General features: G+C 38.0%; 2 protein-coding genes across 2 annotated transcripts in view; one reads left to right on the top strand and one right to left on the bottom strand.

Annotated features, from left to right (window-relative positions):
• Positions 1–957: 957 nt before the first annotated feature.
• LOC134317644 (pepsin A-like) lies at positions 958–6,336 on the top strand. The gene is made up of 9 exons (XM_062998356.1): positions 958–1,010; positions 1,260–1,404; positions 1,492–1,609; positions 3,033–3,151; positions 4,168–4,367; positions 4,449–4,562; positions 4,923–5,067; positions 5,215–5,313; positions 6,202–6,336. The coding sequence occupies exons 1-9, from the start codon at positions 958–960 to the stop codon at positions 6,334–6,336; spliced, it is 1,128 nt and encodes a 375-aa protein (XP_062854426.1).
• A 466-nt stretch (positions 6,337–6,802) lies between these two features.
• The window catches only part of LOC134317994 (zinc finger protein 335-like), a 46,102-nt gene continuing 33,758 nt past the window's right edge, over positions 6,803–19,146 (bottom strand). The window contains exons 36-43 of the mRNA XM_062998739.1: positions 18,658–18,741; positions 18,497–18,562; positions 18,269–18,374; positions 16,373–16,493; positions 10,786–10,884; positions 9,456–9,565; positions 8,143–8,186; positions 6,803–7,132 (exon numbers count right to left, since the gene is read on the bottom strand). Coding sequence (XP_062854809.1) covers positions 6,968–7,132; positions 8,143–8,186; positions 9,456–9,565; positions 10,786–10,884; positions 16,373–16,493; positions 18,269–18,374; positions 18,497–18,562; positions 18,658–18,741 — 795 coding nt within the window. The 3' untranslated portion in view covers positions 6,803–6,967. The remainder of the gene's footprint in view (positions 7,133–8,142; positions 8,187–9,455; positions 9,566–10,785; positions 10,885–16,372; positions 16,494–18,268; positions 18,375–18,496; positions 18,563–18,657; positions 18,742–19,146) is intronic.

Below are 19,146 nucleotides of genomic sequence, written 5' to 3'. Positions count from 1 at the left end.
AGATGAGAAATGCTTGAGAGCAAAATCAGCGGCATATAGTGCATTATCAAGGCTGCACAAAGAAGTCGCTAAAGAAATACTGTGTGATATCTACAGAACACCTACTCAAATAAAGTGTGCAAAATTCAAGAAGTCTAAATACTTATTAAATACACTGTATATGTTTTTATTCTTCATTCTGCAGATATAACTCATTTAAATTAGTTCTAACTCATCTAATTAGCACTAGTTCTAAATTTCCTCTATTTGTAGACAGGATTTATGATCACCCAGGTTTTTAAAAAATGACTTTGTTACCCTGTCCAACACCATGGATCTCTACAAATCTGACTTTAGTTCATCAAGAAAAGTATAATTTTGTGTTAAGACAGAATTAGTTCTGTTATTAAGACATAATTAGTTTCTATTATTACTTTGACTTGGGTATAGATTTTAGAAGAACTCTATATATAGAAGAACTATATTTTTGCTAATTTATTTATTGTGCATTAATGTATACATTCTTTAAAAGCTGCAGAGAATACTAAGTTTACATTTTAGGTTTAAGGCAAAGCTGACATGTATATATGAAAGCTAAAGTTGTATTTACATGCATCTTATTAAAGTAATATATTATGTTTGGGAACACTTGTACCTACCTGTATTTGATTAAACTTTAAGTGCCCTGTTGACGTTAGATTCCATTCAGACTTATCAAACATCAACATAATTCTTAAAAAATTGAGACCACAACCTTGATAAACACATCATGTTTTGATGTTTCAAGTAGGTAAGTATTGAATGTTGTAGGTCATGAAGATAAAAGGTTAGTGATATTTGAGTTTCCTTGACTTAATCTGTGTTAACATCAGGCAGATAAGAAAAATACATTTTGAGATTGTGGTTCAGCTGTATATAAGGCCTGGAGTCTCTGGGTATTCAGTGACTGAGCAAAGTGCAAACGTCTCAGAAAGAACCATGAAGCTGATTCTGGCCTTGTGTGCCTTAGTGGCACTTGCAGAGTGCATCAAGTAAGTGCTTTATTTTATATTATTACACTATAGCAAATACAATCCTTATTTATTCTTATTTACAGCTTTATACAATGCCAAAAATAAAAATGCAGTGCTTTATATATGCCATAAACATACTAGAGATGATTAGACAATCTGGCTGGCACACTTATTTCTTGTGTCATCACCCTTAAAGTTGCTTTTCTCTTGTTTATGTTTATAATGAAATCATTTGTACTGATGTTTAAAACTTATAAAACTTGGCAGGGTGCCTTTGATCAAGGGTAAGAGTGCCCGACAGGCTCTGCGAGAGAAAGGACTGTGGGAGGAATACAGGCTGAAATTCCCCTACAACCCCACTGGCAAGTTTGCTGCACAGAACGGTGTTGAGTCCATGACCAATGATGCTGATGTATGTTAAACATTCTATATAAGAATTAATTATTGTGTATTTCTATAAAATCAGTCTGTGCAACAAGTCTTGTTTTGTCACTCTCAGTTGTCCTACTATGGTGTGATCAGCATTGGCACTCCACCTCAATCCTTCCAAGTCGTTTTTGATTCTGGCTCCTCCAACCTGTGGGTACCTTCCACCTCCTGCTCAAGCCAGGCTTGTCGTAAGTATTTAAAATCAAATATTTAAATTAAATATTAAAGCAGATGTATTAATATATATAGTGGATGTATAATAATAGATATTAAATATTATAATTTATAATATTTTTTATGTTAGATTTTTTAGCACAAACACACAATATACAGTATTTTAATGTGGTATTTTAATGTAGTTGAGTTTTATAGGAAAATGTACGAATACCCACTACACATTGTGACACGTGTATGTTGCAAAAAAATTAAAACTCATTAATAAATTCAGCTCTAATTTTGATATTATTTCACTTTGTTCAAGGGTTTTTGTTTTTTTTATTTGTAAATTTTAGTTTTTCATTTAATTTAATTCCTTCTTTATAGTTTACTAAAATACACTTTTTGTAGTTTGACTGTTAAACCATAATAATCCACATTTACAAATGCACTTTTACCTGGATCTTTAGTCCTGGGTTCGATGCCCAGGTAGAGCGGTCCGGGTCCTTTTTGTGTGGAGTTTGCATGTTCTCCCCGTGTCTGCGTGGGTTTCCTCTGGGAGCTCAGATTTCCTCCCACAGTCCAAAGACATGCAAGTGAGGTGAATTGGAGACACTGAATTGTCCATGACTGTGTTTGACGTTAAAACTTGTGAACTTATGAATCTTGTTTAACGAGTAACTACCATTTCTGTCATAAATGTAACCAAAGTGTAAAACAAACAAACCTGGATCTTTATGGGTGGCACGGGGGTTTGGTGGGTAGCACTGTCACCTCACAGCAAGAAGGTGCTGGGTTTGATTCCCAGTGGAGCAGCCCAGGACCTTTCTGTGGGGAGTTTGCATGCTCCCCCTGTGTCTGCATGGGTTTCCTCCGGGAGCTCCGATTTCCTTTAAGAGTCCAAAGACATGTGAGGTGAATTGGGAACACAAAATTGTTTGACCAGTAATTACCTGTCCTGTCATTAATGGTACCAAAGTGGGTGTGTGAAGGCATCCTATAAACAGCAATTTACTGGATCAAGACCTAGTACAATTAGTTAATGTTCTTCCTGAAGTGTCTTTATACCTTTGAAAAAGTGTAAATACTCTTTCCTAACATACTTAGACTATCTGTAAAGCTTTTATTAAACATATGATTAAGTGCAAAAAAAATATGCAATTATTTTTTAAAACTAAAAGTGTAAAAGTAAAAGAACTAATTGGTTAAAGAATTAAAAGCAAGTTTGTGAAGAAAAAGTTCATTTCTGTATGTATTATTATAAATAATTATGAGATGGCTGTCTTTTTCTTTTACTTAATTATCCGCCCTCCTAAATATCTGTTCCTGCTGAGCAGCATTATTAAGATGAGGGAGATGTTTCATCTCTCAGCCAGAGGGGTTCAGTTCATTTCAATGTCTGGACATCCAGCACATTCAGCACTTTCTGCACTAACAGATATTTCTTTCCTTCAGAGAACCACAATCAATTCAACCCATCACAGTCCAGCACCTTCCAGACCAACAACCAGGCTCTCTCTATTAGCTATGGTACTGGCAGCATGACTGGAATCCTGGGTTATGACACAGTGCAGGTATAAAATATACAAAAGTTCATTTTTAAATTGTTCATAGGTAAAGAAGGTTTTCTTAGTTTTGTAACTTTGTATCAGTTTCCCAACAAAAGGGAAAGCTATATTTAAATATTTACCATTTGCATTAGCTTTTTTGTAGGAATTTTAACAATTGGGTGAACTATAAATGTAATGAATTCAGAAAGTATTTAAACCCCTTGACTTTCTGCATACTTTGTGGATTTGGTTTAAAATTAATTTTCATGCATCAATTTACACTTAAAAGTGGCACGGTGGCTCAGTGGGTAGCACTGTTGCCTTACAGCAAAAAGGTTCTGGGTTCGATTTATAGGTGGAGCGGTCTGGGTCTTTTCTGTGTGGAGTTTGCATGTTCTCCCTGTGTCTGCTTGGGTTTCTTCAGGGAGCTCCTTACACAGTCCAAAATATGCAGTCAGGATAATTGGAGATACTAAAATTGCTCTTAGATGTGTGTGTGTTTTAAGGTTTTAGGATTAGCAATTATATAGGGGTTGAATAATGAAGACATAGCAGTATAAACAAAATATCCTGTTACTTTAACACAGCTGAAGCAAACTAAGGGTAGTTATTAAGTTCTGAATGGTTTAATCATGTTGTAACCAAACTTTAGGTCCTACAAACTAGCAGTAGGTTTTAAGATTAGCAATATTATATAGGGGTTGAATAATTAGGAAATGGCACAAATTATCCTGCTACTTTAACCAAATAATTCCTTTTCTTTGTTCAATTACTGAATACAAAGCGGAATCTAGCGCTACCAAAAAGTTATAAACCCTTGTTTTGCTTAAAGCTTGAATTTCCAATTGTGATTGTATTTGCAAATATCAAATGTAAATTTAAATAAAGTATTCACTTTCTGTATCCTGCCATAACACATGAAATAGAAATTGTAAAACATTAATGCAAAATGGAAATTTGGTACTAGTGAATATAAACTTATATATTGTAAATCATATCAGCAGTGAACAGTGAGTTCATTTTAAGCTTTTGTCCTGTAGGTTGGTGGAATCACAGTGCAAAATCAGGTCTTTGGACTGAGTGAGACTGAAGCTCCCTTCATGGCCTACATGCAATCAGATGGCATCCTGGGTCTGGCTTACTCATCCATTTCTTCTGATGGGGCCACCCCTGTCTTTGACAACATGATGAGCCAGAACCTGGTCTCCCAGGACATCTTCTCAGTCTACCTGAGCCCTAAGTATGACTTCTCTCTACTATAGAGAGACACTAGAGTATATCATTCGATCCACTTTTTCCAAACATATTTTGTATTCTTTAGTGGTCAGCAGGGTAGCGTGGTGATGTTTGGTGAGCTCGACAGCTCCTACTACACTGGCAACATCTACTGGATCCCTCTTTCATCTGAGACCTACTACCAAGTCACCATGGACAGGTATGCTATAAAACTAGATGCTAGACTAAAGATTTAACAGATTTAACAGTATATCTCAATTATTATGGTTGTTGTTATCAGCTTTAATTAACCATTAATTAGAACCCTCCTTCCCCCAAATGGCTATTTATTACAGTTAACACCAAATGTGCAGGACATGTTATTTAGTTAGAAAAAACACTTGCACATTTATTGCTACTCTTATTAAGTTTGCATGTGTTTTAACGCACACAAATGTCCACATCAATTATTCAGTCCACATGTTAGCAGATGTTTGCTGTAGGAACCCAGGTCCTACCTTTTTTAGACGCACGCAGATGTTAATTTTATCCATTATAATGTGTCCTTTTTATTTTGCAGTGTTACCATAAATGGGCAGACTGTTGCCTGCTCTGGAGGGTGTCAGGCTATCGTTGATACCGGCACTTCCCTTATTGTTGGTCCAACCTCAGACATCAGCAACATTAACTCCTGGTTGGGCGCCACCACTGACCAGTATGGAGATGTGAGTTTAAACGTACATGTTTACTGATGCTTTATAAGTCCTACTGCATTCATGGATGACAAATTTAAGTATAAGTTATAGTAAAAAAAAAAGAGTAATAGTGATAACTGACCTATAAAATGAAACTTGTTCATTCTTACCTTGCAGTCTACTGTGAGCTGTAGCTCTGTCCAAAGTCTTCCCGCAATTACCTTCACCCTTAATGGCTACAGCTTCACCATCCCTGCTTCATCCTACATCAGTCAGGTCAGTTAAACTTGTTTTTCATAAGCTTTAATATAAATGTATTTAAAGCTGAATAGAAAATTTGGTTTGTTAAAGCTAACTAAAGTAATTGTAATAAACAATAAATAAAAATGGTGCCTTTGTGCAATTGTGTTCTAGTCTGGAATGTTTAATTTATTAACATTATTTATTTACAACAGGGGTGTTAAACTAATTTTCACAGAGGGCCACATCAGCCTTATGGTGACCCTCAAAGGGCCGTTTGTAATATCCCCTGCTGCAATTGGAGTCTGCCTTTTAATTCTTGAACAATTTGCTGTTTTTCTTAGTTCTGTGTTTATATTGTATTTCTATATCTATATTGTACTCCTTTACCACAGACACGGCCTCATAACACAAAAGATGTACCACTGTCTTGTATTCGCTTTACAATCGTTCATTAAATTCTCGTCCTTCTGCTTCAATTTTCTCTTCTTGGATATTTTGGGATTATTTGTAGATATTCCTGAACATCAGTTGATTGAAACCCACCTTAGTTAGACACTGTAGATACACCACTATCTCGTGGTGGGATGCGGTCACTTCACGTGTCACAAAGTCGACATTCATTGTGGGAGATGCAGTTTAAGTATGATTTTACAATATATTTTAGGACAATCATACACCTTTTAGGCTCTCATGGGCCACATAAAATGACCTGGTAGGCCTTGAGTTGTATACATGTGATTTATAAGATCTGTCAGGTTACACAAGTGTTCAACATTTCCACAGTGAGATAGTTGGCACATCCTAGAGTATTACTTTAACAATAAACAATAAAAAAACAATGTTTTATTTGTTATAAATAACATATTTTGCATGAGAAAATAAAGATGTTAACAAATACTGAATCCACTTTTCTTGTTGCAGGAATCCTCCAGCTGTCAGACTGGTTTCAGTGGGAGCAGTGACTCACTCTGGATTCTGGGTGATGTTTTCATCAGAAACTACTACACCATTTTTAACAGGGAGAACAACAGCGTTGGTCTGGCTCAGGTCGCTTAAGAGCAGATTGCAAACTATGATTTACCTATTGTCCTTATTAACTGCATTTCATAATTCATATGATATACTTCTTCAGATACGATTTAATTTTTTCATGTATTTCACCAAAATTTAAGATATGTAACAATGAATAAACAAAGAAGCAAGTATTTGTGTGTGTGTGTGTTGTATTTTTACGTCATTTTACTGTCTGTGGGCTTCCTCTGGGAGCTGCAGTTTTCTCCCACAGTCCAAAAACATGCAGTCAGGTTAATTGGAGACACTAAATTGCCCAATAGTTGAATGGGTGTGTGTGTGTGTCTGCCCTGCGATGGACTGGTGCCTCGTCCAATTCTGGGATAGGCTCTAGCACAGCCTATTAAGAGGTTAAGAAAGTAAGTGAGTGAGTGATACACATTATACCTGGCTCCTAAAAAGCTGTTGGTATTCTGTAGGTATGTAGCAGCATTACAGAGTGAAGCCAATTCATTCCTTTATTCATCCCAAGTAACAGATTCACCCTGACTGGGGTCACCACGCAAAACACTGGGTTTAAGACAGAATACATACTGGACAAATCTTCAGTCCATCACAGGGGATTTTACAGCCTTTCCACATTCTGCATGATATTAGGAGAAAGAAAAATTGATGATCATAAATTTGCACCTATAGTAGAGTACTCCACACCCTCGTTTGTCTTCATTGTACTAGCTGAATTGGGTTTTGGGCTGCAGATCTTCAGGTTGGCGTATAACTGTGATTCTTTTTCATTGGGCTTGAAATGGACTGTGGTGTAGATGAGCTCTTGCGGGGGCTGCTGCAAATGCAAAAAGACTGAGGTCAGAATATAATAATAATAATAATAGTACAAAGAATAAGAATAATTAAACATGTTTTGGCAGATGGCAGAGCTGACATTCGATATGATCCATTTGAAATCCCAGCTCTGGTGTGCTAGCGTGTTTTACCGCTGCGCCACATGAGTGGCCCAAGGTAAGTCCCTGCCAAGCCCTCGATGGCTAAATTCCACAAAAAAAGTAAATTACTGAATGATTTGTTTCATTTTCATTAAAAGTATTATCCTGGTGAGGGGGTCAGGTTCCACCAGAAACACTGGGCACAAGGCAGGAATACCCTGGACAGGGAGGATCATGCCTCACCAATGTGGAGCCAGGTGAAGCCACGCACCAACAGGAATGAAAAATCAACTCAATTTAAGCAGCATGCTTAACCAAGATAGAACAACACAAACAAAAAAGGTAATAGAAAAATAAAAACAGTGACCAAAATAACAGAAACAAAATAAAAAATGAAAGACTCAAGGCAGGGGTGAGTGTGAGTTAAGAGGTAGTGACACGTCAGTCACATGCACCTCCATGCCCCCTCTGCCGGCCATATTTCATTTCTGAGCCACTCTGCCAATCACAATGGCAGGTGGACTTATTACACAGGGCTTAGGCCAATCATGTCTGTGTAGACGCCCGGCTGGCAGATAGCACCCCTAAGATTCTGACCTGTATCTTAGTGGTGGTGGGCTATCGTGATAGACTGCTGCACCACCTGAACACCTAATAAATTTGTAGAAAGTGTATAAGAGTGAATGAAAGTCCACTTGTTGCACTTTGTATTGATTGGCCATATTTTAAAACAGCTTACACCAGGGTCTTTAAAGGCCTGTAATTTACAATGCACAGTCAGGAAAAAACTAGTCATGGAATCCAGGGCACTGTCTGTGTCACCATGATCAAATGGTGACAAATCATAGAGCAAGGCAAGTTAAAAATAGGACTGTGACTTTTGATCTGAGCATGAGTCAGAATATCTTACTTGTGTGACACTGGGTGAGCTGCTGATGCTTCTTCCACTTTGATCTGAAATCATTTCATAGAGATTTTAAATGATATGGATCAATAAAAAATAGAAAAGAATATAAAGAATGGGTAACTAGTAAATAAAAATGGTAATACAATTAATGTAGTATGTATTTTTTTTGTTTGAAATAATATTCACTCTGTGACCAAATGTATGTGGACACCACAAACTATTCAGTTTAGATGTTTTAGCTATATTATTGCAAGATATATAGATATGTAAAATGGTCATTTAACTATAATGACTCCAACACCTTATCAGAGATGTGGCAGCTGTTATAGTCGCAAATTGGTAATTAGGTGCAGGGATATAATGGTCTGGTGTCCACATACTTTTGAACATATAGTGTATTTACTACTGATTATAACATGTATGAAATAATATATTCAATATATTTGTTGCATATTTTTAATTCTATAATTCTGTGGTCAATTAAACATCCTTGGATGATGAACAGCTATTGTCACAGCACAACAGATATCATTTAGTTTTTATTGAAATGCACTTTTTTCTTTTTCCCCCAATTTTCTCCTCCAATTTTCTCCCCTAATCTAGTCGTATCCAATTACCCTGACTGCGTTATGCTTCATCTCTGCCGATACAACCCTCCACTGCTGACTAAGGAGATTTGCAACTGTCACACGCCCCCTCCGACACATGTGCAGTAGCTGACTGCCTCTTTTCACCTGCACGAGGCGAGTTCATATTGGATCAGCCTTGTGCACGCAAAGCCACACCCTGATCAGCATTATTCCCCAACTCTGTGCAGGCGCCATCAATCAGCCAGCAAAGGCAGCAATTGCAACAGTTATGAGAAATCCTGGTCCGGCTCATCCCACCCTGTGAACAACAGCCAATCGTTGTTCATGTAGGCATCCAGCCCAGCCGGATGGGAGAGCTGAGATTGGATACGATGTATTCGAAATCCCAGCTCTGGTGTGTTAAATGCACTTTTAAATACTACATGTACTTTTATTTTAAACATATAATGTAAATGAATAAATAACAAAAATCAATTTGTACTTTTAATTATATGTTAAAATCAGAATGTATAAAGTTTTGCAGTTATTTTGCAAACTCCTGAGTTTAGAATCAATATGACTACTGTAAGTATATGACTACTGAAATATATATTCTTTGTATCAAGTTACTTTAAAATGAAAAAGTACACATCATGTCATAATATCATGATTAATGTCTCATTAATGGCATAGATTTCATTTAAAATAATAAATTATGCATTTTATTTAGAAATTTTGACATTTTACCTTTTGCTTTCTTTTTGTGGTAGACCACGGCCAGTGTTATTAAGACTGTAAGAATGATCACAACAGCACCAAACACGGCACCCAGTATGACACTCAGGTTCCAACTATTACTGATTATTCAGAAAACAGGGGGGAATTATATATTATATTATACAGTGATTAAGGCTATTGAAATAGAAAACAAATTGATTCTTTTTTAGCTAATATGTTGTATACAGACATTTAACAAAGTAAGTAATAAATGTGAATAAATGCACAGCATGCTCAGTTGCACCGGGATTTTAGGTGAAATTGAGAAAAAGTCTAAGTGATTTTAAGAAGAAGTTTGTTATTGGGTCAAAGACAGCCAAAGATTAAGTCACAAAAACTGCCTAGTGTTTTAGTTGGATCAGTGACTAAAATAAATGGTGGCCATACACCAAGAGAACAGTACAAGCCTTAATAATTGACCATTTTAGCTAGGGTGTTAATGGCTTTGTTATGCTGGGAAGTTGATTTTGCTGGCATGACCACTGATGTCTAATCTGATCACATTTTTCAGTAACAAGTTATCTAACGCGTTACTATTTCCAATCCAGTAATCAGATTAAAGTTACTTATCCAAGTTACTGTGCGTTACTATTTTTGCGTCTCGGAGAGTGACGTCTGGCCTATGTGACAATTAAGTCACGAGCTGCGTCCGGAATCGCAGAGTATGCACTAGATTGGAGGAAGTATCCACTACTCGGCCGGTAAAGAAGTACATACTTTCAGTACAGAAGTGTGCAGTATGCACACAACACCGCCACGTACTACACGTGGGGACGTGATCACTATACCTGTAGTTACAGACTCATTACAAACCCCACTCGCCAAAATTTTAGATATTTATCGTCTTTTTGTTATTTATTTGTCTCTAAAATTTTTATTTTATTTATCTTACTTACACTTGTGAACAGAGGACTTAGTTTTCCGCGTCTTTCTTGTTCCTTATTCCGCTTCAATCGCCTACGCAGCTCCAGTTGCATTACGGCAGCTGCTGAATGTAACTAATAAAGTAACTTGTAATCTAACTTAGTTACTTTTAAAATCAAGTAATCAATAAAGTAACTAAGTTACTTTTTAAAGGTAACTATGCCATCACTGGGCATGACCCTCTAATCCACTTAAAAATATCACTGCAAGTCATTGCACACTTCTGATTAATATAATGAAAGCTTTAACAGGAGTGGTCTTTTTAAAGGTGATCATGACACAATCTACAGGACTCCAGTATCACTAAATGGTTTGATCTTGGCATTTCTAATATTTTGTCATTATCTGTAGATTGGTTATATCGGTGTGAGCTCACCTGGTTTCCTCTTGGTGGTTTTTAAAGACATGGTGCTCTGCAGTAATGGATGAAACTGTGGATTTTGGAAGCACCACTACTGAGTTTAGTCTAGTCCATCTGTCGCCAACTATGTCCAAAACATCACATAAATTTTTATATGGCAAAGCAAACATTTAGTATTAATTACTAACTTAAATGCACTATATTGTGAGATGTCTAATAAATATAACCCCTATTTCTTTCTTTTTATGCATTTTCTCCCCATATTCCTCCCGATTTAGCGCACTCAATGTCTTCCGCTACTGAGAGATACCAGATTGCACCCGAGGAGAGCACGTCGCTGTACATGCCTCTTCCAACACATGCACAGCGCTTCTCTTCTCGCCCCTGCATTATGCACAGGCGTCTCTTCTGCCAATCAGGGTCCTTACACAGCGTATGAAGACCCACCCACCCACACATAGGGTGTGTTCGAAAACCTAGGGAGCTGCCTTGCTGTCTACATAGGCAGCTGCCTCAGTAGAGAGGATTCTAATTAGTCAATGACTAATAAGTCAGGTTATTCGAACGCACTACTTAGATAGCGCTTCCATCGCGTTTTGGGTTTTGCGTCTAGCATTTAGCATCTTGCCATTAAAAACAATGAACTGAGGTGGCACAGCACTAACGCTAACGTCAATATAGAATTTCCCTTCATGTCCCGATAACTGTTAAATTTCCTGACAAGCTCAAACTTGCAAATAAAAACACTCGGTACAAGTTTATACAAGTTAAAAATCAGTAATATTTTATTTACGTTTAAAAAAAACTCTATTCGTTTCTCCACCCCGTCAGCCATGTTTGTTCTGTGAGAGCCTTGATCACTAAGGACGCTTCCGATGCTCACTCGTTCTTGAGCCAAAATAACATTGAAATATGAAGATACCTCAGAAGTGAGGATTTCAAGGTATCTAGGATTTCGAACAGCCTCCTTCTCGGGAGCGCGCACAGGATGACGTAAAATGCTGCCTATGTAGAGAGCGCACTAGCTTTTCGAACACACCCATAGTCCGGCCCCCACGCTGCAGATACGGTGGCCAATTAGTATCTGCTGCAGGCACTGCCAATTATGCCCAGCCTAGATGTCACCCAGTCAACTGGTGACAACACCGAGTTTCGAACCGAGGAGTTCAGAAACTCGGTGCTGGTGTGCTAGCAGAACTGTTTTACAGGACAAGAGACAAGAGAGTAGAGATATTTCAAATTTTACTATGGATTTGTGTAAATATACACTTGTTAAAAATTCAAAAACACTTGAGACAGGGCAAAGTTTGCGGAATGATCAAAAACACCTCTTTTAGGTCTTTTTAGAATAATTCTATCATGAACATTAACAAAAGTCTCCTGTGGACTAACCCATGGTGTATGAAGTTGTCTCCACTACCCTGGAAAGACTTTCCACAGGATTTTAAATTTTAAATTTGTGCTCATCCAATCAAAAGAGCATTTGTGAGGTCAGGCACTGATGTTTAACAACTTGGCCTATCTCGCCAATAGCATTCCAACTAATCTGAAAGGGTTCAGAGTGGTTATAATAATAATAATAATAATAATAATAATAATAATTATGTTACATTTATATAGTGCCTTTCACAATCCCAAGGACGCTTTACATACTTGGAGGGGAAAAAAAAAAACCTCTAAGGAGAGTAATGTGAGGTGAACAGAAAAGTTTTTAGTTGGGTTTTGAAAGAAGAAAGAGAGGAACAGTCACAAAGTGATAGTGGAAGAGAATTCCAGAATTGAGGGGCAGCAGCACTGAATGATCTGCCACACACAGATGACAGGGAGGGACTGTACAAACAAAGCAGCTCACTGAGATAAGAAGGAGCAAGACCATGAAGAGCTTTAAATGTTAGAAGAAGGATTTTGGTTGAGGTCAGGACTCTCTGGAATTTCTTTACACCAAACTGCTCAAACCATTTTTGTATGAATCTTGCTTTGTACACAAGGGCAGTGTCAGGCTTAAACAAGAAAGTGCCTTTCCCAAAGTTGAAAGTACATAATGTATTTAATATAATCATTTTTCTAAAACCTGTTAGCAATGGGTGTGGCCGGAACACCTGAACTCGGTAATTAGGACAGGCTGTCGATTTACTTTTGGCCATATAGTCAGTACATAAGCCATGTTTTCTTCATACAAGAAAACATTCATTCATTCTTTCATTGTCTGTTTTCCCACCGGTGGGTACAAAACACCCTGGACAGGTTGCAAGTCCAACACAGGGCACACACACACACACACACAATTTTGTATCTCCAATAAACCTGATTTAATGTTTTTGGACTGTGGGGGAAAACCGGCACTCCCGGAGCAAATCCACACAGACACAGGGAGAACATGTAAACTGCACAGAAAGGACCCGGACCACTCCACGTGGAATTCAAACCTAGGACATTCGTGCTGTAAGGCAACAGTGCTACCCACCGAGCCACCCATATAAGAAAACATATTGTGTGTAAATGAGTGAGATTTTAATTCTACAGTTAGAATCTCACTAGACGTATTGAGCTGAACTCTAATCTATTCTAAAATCAAGCCTTGCTGGGTTCAGTTAGCTGAATGAATATTGAATGAGTAACCAAGGAGGCAGTTCCATTTTACAAAAGTGATATAGGTGTTGGATAACTTCATCTCTTAATTTAAACATTCAGTTCAAAATATATATGACAGAAACAATCAGACAGAAGGCAGTTACTACTCACACAATTCACTTTTCAATATAAAATGAATCTTACCAACTGGAACATAAATGTCCTTAAAAATCAATCTTTGTCTTGTGTGGACTGCACATCTGTACTTCCCAGAATCTGATTCATCAGCATTCCATATTTTTACATCAAACACTCCAGAGTATGTCCAGGTTTCTATTCTTCTACTGTAAGCACTATGAACATATCCATTACTGTTCACAAACATAATGCAGCCGGACGGAGTGACTTTACAACAGGACTTCTCAAAACTGTTGTAGTATGGATCAAACGTAAATCGCAGAAACACTTCCTCAGTAACTAGCTGTCCGTTAGTTGCATTAATACCTAAAACAAATAATATAAAAGTATGAGATATGGCTATAAAATAATAAAAGAAAGGTTTTAAAAAACCTGAAATGAAACTCACCAGTCTTGAAAATAAAAATTAAAAAGAAGAAAAGCTTCATTGTGTTGCCTTTTTACCACAGGTTAACAAACAGACAATTTTTTCCCCTATGGTATTAATATGAGGAACAAACCCTTAACAGCTGACTGGTGAGTCTAAAACTACACTAAAAAAAACAAATCACGTCTCTTCTTCCTCTTCTTTATAGAATCCGCTCTGCTTATTATTTCCTCTCTTTAATGCAGATTCGCTCAAATCTGCATTAAAAGGCCAGAGCTGAGATCTTTTATTACAGAACAGAAAGTCATTGGTGGAACAACAGGGTTCAGCTCTTTCAGTGTAAACCCAGGGACTTATCGCAGATGATCTGAGCCCACCGAGGTAAAACGATGTATGTGGGACATCCGAGGATGCCATGGGACTCTCAGTAGATTTGAAAACTGAGAGTTAAAGTAACACTTACACAATAAAAGCAAACAGCTATAGGCAAAAATGCAGGGAATATAACCAGTGCAGGGCACCACAAACATACAAACTGAGAGTAAAAACCAAAGCTCTGTTTCCAGGACCCTGAAGTTGTGCGGCACCCATAATACCTGCTGTGCCATCACACTGTCCAAATTTAAAAGTATGGCCAAAAGTATGTGGACATCTGATCAAGAGCTTGATGTAAATATAAGAGCTAATTATAAGAAGCCATCTGGAAAGGCTATGTATTTGTGTCTATTCAGTCAAAATAGCATTTTGAAATCAAGCACTGATGTAGGGACACAACAGACACAAGTGCTGAGTAAGGCAGCAGATCAGACACTTGTGATGGTGCTCTAATTCATTTCTGTTATAAATTCACATAATCAATACAGTTGATATTATGATTGAAAAAACATCATGAATTACAATGCAACTTTGTCTCATTAAACAGCTTTAGATACTCATGTAAAATATTAGACAAGAAGAAGAACAACACCCAAACACCCTGTTGATTATTTTGCTAAAATAATTGAATTTCAAGGAGTTTAACAGCTCTTTGAGCCAATTCTAACTGTAAATTACGAGGGTTCTTCAAAAAGTTTCTGCACTTTTTTTGTAACTAATTATCAAGAATTTCAAAACCAAATTACGTTACCTTTCTACAGTCACCTTCCGATGCATTTTTCCCAGCATCATACCAACTTTTTAAAGCCAGCAAAAAATGTTTTTGTTTGAGCACATAGCCACTGATACACCGCTGCTTTCACATAATCACATGAAAGTCATCACATGAAAATCTTCTTCCCCTTAAAGCTTCTTTGAACGTCCAAAAAGGTGGAAATCAGATGGCGCTAAATCCGGACTATAAGCTCTCTCTAAGTCTCTCAAACACAACCATCGAACTAGTCAGTTCAAAACTCAGCTCTGCCATCCGACAGGCTGGGCGCCTACACGAACAATGGCTGTTCTCCTGTGCTGGAGGGAATCTCATAACTAATGTAATTATGACCTCTGCTGGCTGATTGATGGAGCCTGCACAGAGTCGAGGGATAATGCATTGATCAGGGTGTGGCTGTCCGTACACAAAGCTGATCTGCATGTGAACTCGCCTCGTGCAGGTGAAAAGATGAAGTCGGCTACTGCACACGGGTCAGAGGGGGCGTGTGTCATTCTCAATCTCCTCAACCAGGGCGGAGATCAGCATCAGTAGAGAGGAAGCATAATGCATTCAGGTAATTAGATATGACTAGATTGGGAGGAAAATTGGGACAAATGCAAAAAAAAGGTGTGTGTGTGTGTAAGAGTGTGTGTATGAGTGTGTTTGCCCTGTGATGGACTGGCAACCTGTCCTGTGTGTTTCCAACCTTTTCCTGAGTGAATTGGACCCACTGCGACCATGAATCGGATACAGTGGTAGTAAAACAGACAGTAAATAAATGAATGAACAAGTTTACAGTTCTTCAGAAAGCAGCTGAGATCTAGCTGGTATTAGCTTTATTAACATCAAAGCAAAAACCTTCTGTTATATACACAAAAAGCAACATACATAATAAGAAAGGAAGTTTCTAATAATCCAGAGAACGTAATATGATTTTAAAGACCATATAACAAAACAAGACCATCACTTTTGTTCTGTTAACTGCAATTCCAGTCTCCCAAAAAGAAACAGTGCCCAGTACCTCCAGTTATTATGCACGATCATTCCCTGTTTGAATGGAATTAAATGTGGGATTTTAAATGAGCTCGACCTGCAGCAGAGGCAGAGCAAGTCCACTTATATTAAATAATTACTTAGCATGATTCTAAAACTGTACTGTACACTATTTACATAAAGAAATCTCCACTGCACGTGGCTTCTTCCATAATGAGCAGTTCCAGTGAGGGGATGTTTCCATGTTTTTAACAATCTCTACAGGACAGACAAGATGAAGCTGTTGCAGCGGTCACTTCACCTCTCTGTTTCTGGGTGACAACATGCGAGGACGTGCTCTCTACTCCTCAGTAAAAGTGATGACATCGTACTCGATGCCTTGCTGCCGCATCTGCTCCAGCTGTTCGGGTGTGGCCTCAGTGGTGTAGACCGTCTGGGCTTGTACCATGGCAGCATCAGCAACAGCTGGATATAAACAACCCAACATTTATATACATAGCTTTCATACATAGTCATATCTGTTGCTTTTGGCTATTAGAGATAATATGTAATTCTGCTCATTCAAGACCTGGCTGCTTTTTTATGTCGGTAAAGACCTAGAATATGTGGCAAAAAAATGTGGACACCCCTTTTGACATACAGAATTAAAGTATGTCATCCGCACCTTTTACTAACAGATGTATAAAAATCTGTTAAATAAAATATCCGATTAAGACATTTTGGGTATTATTGTGCACAAATTCCTGCCATTATAAACCCGTGTCTGTGTGGGTTTCCTCCGGGTACTCTGGTTTCCTCCCACAGTCCAAAAAATATGTAGTCAGGTTAATTGGACACACTGAATTGCCCTATAGGTGAATGAGTGTGTGTGCTTGTGTGTGTGTATGTGTGTCTGCCCTGGGATTAACTGGCGCCCCGTCCAGGGTGTTACTGTGTGCCTTGCGCCCATTGAAAGTCTGGGATAGGCTCCAGCACCCCCCCCCCCCCGTGACCCTAATTGAAAAAGCGGTTAAGAAAGTGAGTGTGTTAATCACATTAAATTTTTCTTTCTACTGTAATATTTGTTTTTAAATACATTTTTATGCTAATAAAATATATAATTTATATATAATTCTCTATATAAACTCGTGTATAATTTAAAAGTATATATATACTGTATATATATATATGTGATGTACATTTTAAAAAGTGGTAGAATACTTATATATTTGTATCAGTCTTTACATGACTACTACATGACTTCTGAATTGGACACCCCTCTTTTAGTTATAGAATTAAGGTGTCAGCCGCACCCGTTGCTAACAGATGTATAAAATCAGTTTAATAAAATATTTGATTAAGAAATTTCGGGCATTATTGTTCCCCTGGACACAAAGCAAGGTCTATAAAGACATAACTTGATTAGTGGGGAGGAAACCCAGTGTGATTGATACGGTGCTGACCACACACCACTGAAGGCCTTTGGGATAAATTTGAAATGTCGATTGCTGACCAGGCCTGCAAAATCAGGGCCTGACCTCACTAATGCTTCATTTTATTTTTACTTTATTTATTTGTTTTGAAAAATTGCCACAAATTCCTGCCATTAAAAACTGCCAAAAGTATAGGGACACATACTATATAGAAAATATAGAAAATATAGTGTTTACCTATATGATTAAGAAATGTTGGGCATTATTGTGCCCCTGGATACAAAGCAAGGTCCATAAAGACATAACTTGATTAGTTTAGTGGGAAGTAAGCCCAGTGTAATACGGCGCTGACCACACGCCACTGAAGACCTTTGGGATAAATTTGAAATGTCGATTGCTGACCAGGCCTGCAAAATCAGAGCCTGACCTCTCTAATGCTTCATTTTATTTTTACTTTACTTATTTTGAAAAAACTGCCCAAAGTATAGGGACACACACTATATATAAAATATATTGTTATCCTATCACAATTCCTTTTATCTTTCTACTGTTAATATTTGGTTATTAATACAATTTTATGCCAATAAGATTTTGTGAGTATAATTTTACAGTATATATCAATGTGTCAGTGGGTTGATGGATGGATGAATGGATAGATGGATGGATTGTTCATTAAGTGGGTTTGAGTGGGTGGATGGATGAACACTACAATTTTTCTGCTCCACCCACTTCCTCGACCCAAGCTTTATTGCCCTTAATAATTTACCCCTCATGACTACAAACAAAGATCTTAACATGAACAGTGAACACAAGTGAGCAATGTCATACCAGTGACACCAGAGTGGGCGGCAGCATCAAGATCCTCATGGCTCACTATCTGCTGCTCGGTGCCGATGGGGAAGTACTGGATTTGTCCATCGTGAGTCAGAGCAATCTGTAGACACACACACACATAGACAGAACATCACGTTAATTACAGCACGTTAAAAGTGAACTTGTTTGCTGCACAGTATAGAACAAAAGTTCCACTGTGCTAGTGAGTAACCGTTTTCCTACCTGCTGTTCCTGTAAAAACGTTCCATCATGTTCATACTGGATCTGAGCAATCTGACCCTCCTCCATCTGTGAAACAGAAGAGACTTTTTAAAAAGGTTTGTTCTATAAACACTTCGTTCTCTTTCACTCAAACACCAAATAAGTCATACTGGCATACTGACCTGTATGTGGTTGCCATCGGATACCAGTACGTATTCCTGTGGGATCAAGTGCGGGACGCCATCTTGTGAAATAATGTATTGGACCTACAAGACAGAAGCAAGAAAATAAGGGGTCTGATATACAAACAACAGGCAAAGACGCCACATCCATCCACCTATCTATCCATCCATCCACCTATCCATCCATCCATCCATCCATCCATCCATCCATCCATCCATCCCACCTACCCACTCACCCACCCTTTCACCAATACCATCCATCCATCCATCCATCCATCCATCCATCCCACCTACCCACTCACCCACCCTTTCACCAATACCATCCATCCATCCATCCCACCTACCCACTCACCCACCCTTTCACCAATACCATCCATCCATCCACCCACCCACTTAAACCCACTTAAACCCACTTAATGAACAATCCATCCAATTATCTTTTCATCCATCCATCAACCCACTGACACCCACCCACTGACCCACTCACAC

The sequence above is a fragment of the Trichomycterus rosablanca genome, chromosome 7, assembly GCF_030014385.1.
Source record: "Trichomycterus rosablanca isolate fTriRos1 chromosome 7, fTriRos1.hap1, whole genome shotgun sequence".
Lineage (NCBI taxonomy): Eukaryota > Metazoa > Chordata > Actinopteri > Siluriformes > Trichomycteridae > Trichomycterus > Trichomycterus rosablanca.
This window is presented reverse-complemented; position numbering and strand designations above follow the sequence as displayed.